General features: G+C 38.1%; 1 protein-coding gene across 1 annotated transcript; it reads right to left on the reverse strand.

Moving 5' to 3' along the window:
• Positions 1 to 2,782: 2,782 nt before the first annotated feature.
• On the reverse strand, positions 2,783 to 3,751 carry LOC101408707 (olfactory receptor 11G2-like). The gene has a single exon (XM_014780378.1). The coding sequence runs from the start codon at positions 3,749 to 3,751 to the stop codon at positions 2,783 to 2,785; it is 969 nt and encodes a 322-aa protein (XP_014635864.1).
• Between the last annotated feature and the right edge of the window lie 746 nt (positions 3,752 to 4,497).

The raw sequence follows: 4,497 nt of genomic DNA on the forward strand, positions 1-4,497 counted from the left end.
ATAGACAGTGCCTTCCCTTCCACCTTTGCCTCTTCCCAATTTATCATAGATGAATGTCTTAGGTAGTACATCCTCTTCTATACCAGGTGTTATCACCGCTTGACTTATTCCCTACACTGGGGTCTTTGCTGTCATCTTTCCATGATCTCATACTGAAGGTTGGATTTAGAGCCCTTTATATTACCAAATTGTGTTCATATGGGCTCTCTTGAAAGCAGAGCCTGAGACAAGGACTTGGGTGTAGAAGTTACATTTGAGAAGTGATCTTAGAAAGCAAGAAGGAGCAGGGAGAGTAAGAGAAGGAGGAGGAAAAGCTATTGAAGAAGGAGACTGGATTCCAGGGACTCTGAAATACATAGTAAATATCTCCCAGAAATATAAACATTTGATGCATTCCTCCATCTGTATTGACCCCATAACTCTTCAGGGCTGCACTCTCACATAGGCTGTGGGGGCTCTGGTGGCTTCTGAGAACCTCTGAGACAGAAATTTGAACCATATGTGGTGCTTTTCGAGTGGGACACTGTCAGTATGAGTTAAAATTCACATTGATCTGTTCAACACAGCTGCACCTGAAAATAGAAGCCCACCAAAAGCATTTGCTACAATAACCTTCTCTTTCCATTATCATTTACTAGTTGTGTGACATTAGGGAAGCTGCTGAACCTCACAAAAAGTGTTAGTTTTCTAATTTATTAACATGGTATTGATAATAAACTGCTCCAGAGGATTGTTATATATATTAAATGAAGTGACTGTCCTCAAAACATATTCAGTGGAATAATAGTTCCGTGAGGGGATTTGAGGGAAAAGAATGATATCCTGGCAAAATTGGATAAAGCTCTATTCTAATATATCTATTTTGGAGATTCAAAATGTTTATGATGTTCTTGAAGGCTTCAGGAATTGGCTTAATTTGGAATAACCCATAACTTGCTTTATTTAAATATAGGACTTTTTTTTTTTTAGTTGATCAGACTTCTTTTTCTTTTCCTATTAACTTCATATGTATTATTCCTAGAAAACTATGTTGGAAAATTTGGAGATAGTTTATATAAATGATTTATCTCAGTGACTAGCAGCTGATAAGCGCTCCAGTACTAGCGTATATTGTTGAAATAAAGGCAGTAGGCTGCAAGACTGTCCTCTGTACGTGAGGAGGTAAGAATTTATTATATGGTTTGAAAAGAATGTAACTTATTGATAGTGGTTAAGGGGAGTGTGAGAGAGAAATTATAAAGACAAGAAATAATCTATTGAGTAAGACAGATTTTTGTTTGGATCCTTATAAACAGTACGTTTCTTAAAATAAATTATGCAAATTTGAAGTTAAAATTTTGTTATCGCTATATTCTTAATTTATAAAGTCCCAATTCAGCAAAAGTTAGTCAATAAGTTGGATTTCACTCCATTAAGTGGCAGCAACCTGAAATATGAGGTGAAAGTCTTCCCAGGATATGGAAAGTCTGAGATATAAACAGCCTAGTTAATTATTACCTCGAAGTTGGTTACAAATGCAGAAACCACACATCGTTAGAAACAATCAACAGTACATTTTATTAATCACCACACGTTTTCATCTCTTTCCCCAATCTGCTAAGAAAGAGAGATGACTGTAGAATGAATGAAGCATAAGCACCCAGAGGGAAATTATGATTAAAATAATCAGGAAAACATCAGCATGTTACACTTATATTAAAGATATTTTGGATGAAGTTCTTAATTAAGGTTTTTTACTTATGTAAATAATTTGTCCAGTCAATTGCCCAGCCATTCAATTCACCTTGCTTCTTTGAAATAGAACAGAGAAAACTTCTCTTTTGTTATGGCACCCGCCCCAAATCCTGCTGTTCCAAGTCCAGACAACCTCAAATCCTCGGTTCTTTCCTAAAGGACGTCCAATTACAGTTGCACTTCACTTTGTGGAATAGATAACTTTCTGAAGGCTGTAAACATAGCTCTGTAAATCGAATCTTATCTTCCTATTGCCTTTCATTACATTTTAGAGCTATCCTTGAAAAAAATAGGTGGCCAATGGTTAAACTGAAATATGTTATCAAACCGACAATTGTGGTCACATATTTTAAAGAAGAGACGATCTTTAGAGACATTTTGAATAATACTTAAATATGTCGAGTAACAAAAATACTGAAACAAAATATGGTCCTAGAACCTGTCAATTAACACTGGATTTGGTCCTGACTAACGCCTGGCCCTGTACATTTAGCTTATATCTTAACCCTATTCGAGATAAACAATAGCCACTAAATTCCTAATTCTTATTTTGGGTGCTCTTTGATCTACTTAATATCCAGCTAAGGCTATTAGTTTGTTTCTTGAAACTCCTTACAGAAAAAAACATGTATCATTCTTTGGAGGTAGTGATAAGGTCACACCAGCAAGGTTGGACTTCCTTCATGCACATATCTTTCCTCTCAGTCAGTAACTACCAGCAGGGGAGAATTTTTACAGTGTTTACAGTGTTCATCCCGAAACAAGTTTATGACCTACGTTACATCCTTATATGTTGCTCCAATTCCGAAATATGAAGCAGATTTATACTTACTTTGGAAACTAAGTTATATAGGAAGAAGTCAACTTTCTTAAGACAATTTTTTCTTAAATAAGGCTAACCCATCATATAGTGAGTGATATTTAATATGATAATGTGCTTTACTGTGTCAGTTCCCTAATCAAAATTATTAAATTCTCTAGAGTATTATCTTTCTCATATCTTATGAAGATAAGTTGTGATGGAACTTGGTTCACTGTGACTTCTGAGTTATGTGTCATGAACAGGTATTTTAGTCCCAAAGACTTTCCTTAGGGCAGCCTTTACCTCCTTGTTCCTGAGGCTATAAATTAGAGGATTGCAGAGGGGTGTTATCACAGAATAAAATAAGGTCACAATTTTCTGCATTTTCACTGGGTGTCCTGATCCAGGCCTAACATACATCACCATAACAGAGCCAAAAAACAGGATCACCACAGCCAGATGAGAAGCACAAGTGGAGAAAGCCTTGTGTTTTCCAGCCCCTGAGGGCATCCGTAGCACAGCCAGAATCACCAGAGCGTAGGAGCAAAGGATAAAGAGAAAGGTGCCAATCATGAAAATAGCATTGAAAGTAGAGTAAGTGAACTGGATGGTGGTGTCTTCAGAACAGGACAGCATCATCAATGGGACAGGATCACACATAAAATGATTGAGGATATTTGGGCCACAATAGGGCAACTGTGAAATGAGAACGACTGGGGGTAGGAAGAGGATGAACCCACACGACCATCCAAAGATGACCAGGCCAGTGTACAGCTGTTTAGTCATGATGCGTGGGTAATGCAGAGGACGGCAGATGGCAAGGTACCTGTCAAAGGCCATGATGCAAAGGAAGAAGCCCTCGTCACACCCAAAAGAGAAGAAGAAGTAGAACTGCTCAAAACAACTCACAAAGGAGATGGACTTGCTGGTGGACAGGAAGTTGGCCAACATGTTAGGGATGGTCGTGGTGACATAACATATTTCCAGGAGAGAGAAATTGCCCAAGAAGATGTACATGGGGGTGTGAAGGCGCCAGTCCCACCTCACAGCACAGACAATGGCTGAGTTCCCCATCAGGGTGAGGGTATAGGCTACTGAGAAGAGTCCAAAGTAGAGGAGCTGCATTTCTGGGCTCGAGGGAAAGCCCATGAGGATAAAGTGGCTGACGGAGCTGGTGGTTTCTCTGCTGGATGCGTTCATTAGTCTGGAAGACATGGAGATGACATTGGTTATTGCACTTTAATGGAGTATGCTGGTTCTTCCTGAAAACACCAAATTTCTTTACCATTTTTTTGATAGAGTTAATAGACAATGAGGTTTCTGTTAAAGCAACAAAACTGTGATTGTCACAGCCTGTTCCCCAAGAACATGATTTCATTTTGGTAAGATGCAAATAATAATACACTTGAAAACATGGTTTGGGGCAATCAGTAAACTAGGTCAGGATATTGGATTACACATAAGCAGTGCAAAATTTGTAATTTTGATTATATTACTTAACCTCTTTCTGTGTATTTCCTTATCTGTTTACCATATAGAGTGTAGTAGATACAAATCTGTGTATGTGAAATTTCCTTCTAAAGCATTATGTAAAATTAATTTATTATAATTAGTAATATTGATAATAGTACCAAATGAAGTGCAACTTACAGTAAGACATTTCAAAATGTTCTGTCTCACTGAGATACAATGAAACACTGCAGGGAATATTTCTTTTTGTGCTTGTTTATGGTCTTGTAAAGTGAGGACTGAAAGGGACCCTCTGGTTCCAGCATAGATCCTATATTATATAACCATATACTACACATGTTTGATATATAAGAAATGCTTTCTCTGGAGGCCACCTGATGGCATAGTGGTTAAGTTTGCACACACTGCTTTGGTGGCCCTGGGTCCGTGGGTTTGGATCTTAGGTGCGGACATACACAGGCTCATCAAGCCATGCTGTGGCGGTGTCCCAT

Source organism: Ceratotherium simum, chromosome 3, assembly GCF_057802395.1.
Source record: "Ceratotherium simum simum isolate JZ-2026a chromosome 3, ASM5780239v1, whole genome shotgun sequence".
NCBI lineage: Eukaryota > Metazoa > Chordata > Mammalia > Perissodactyla > Rhinocerotidae > Ceratotherium > Ceratotherium simum.

Coding starts and splice junctions, on each gene's coding strand:
- LOC101408707 (XM_014780378.1), bottom strand. CDS start 3,751: ATGTCTTCCAGACTAATGAACGCATCCAGCAGAGAAACCACCAGCTCC.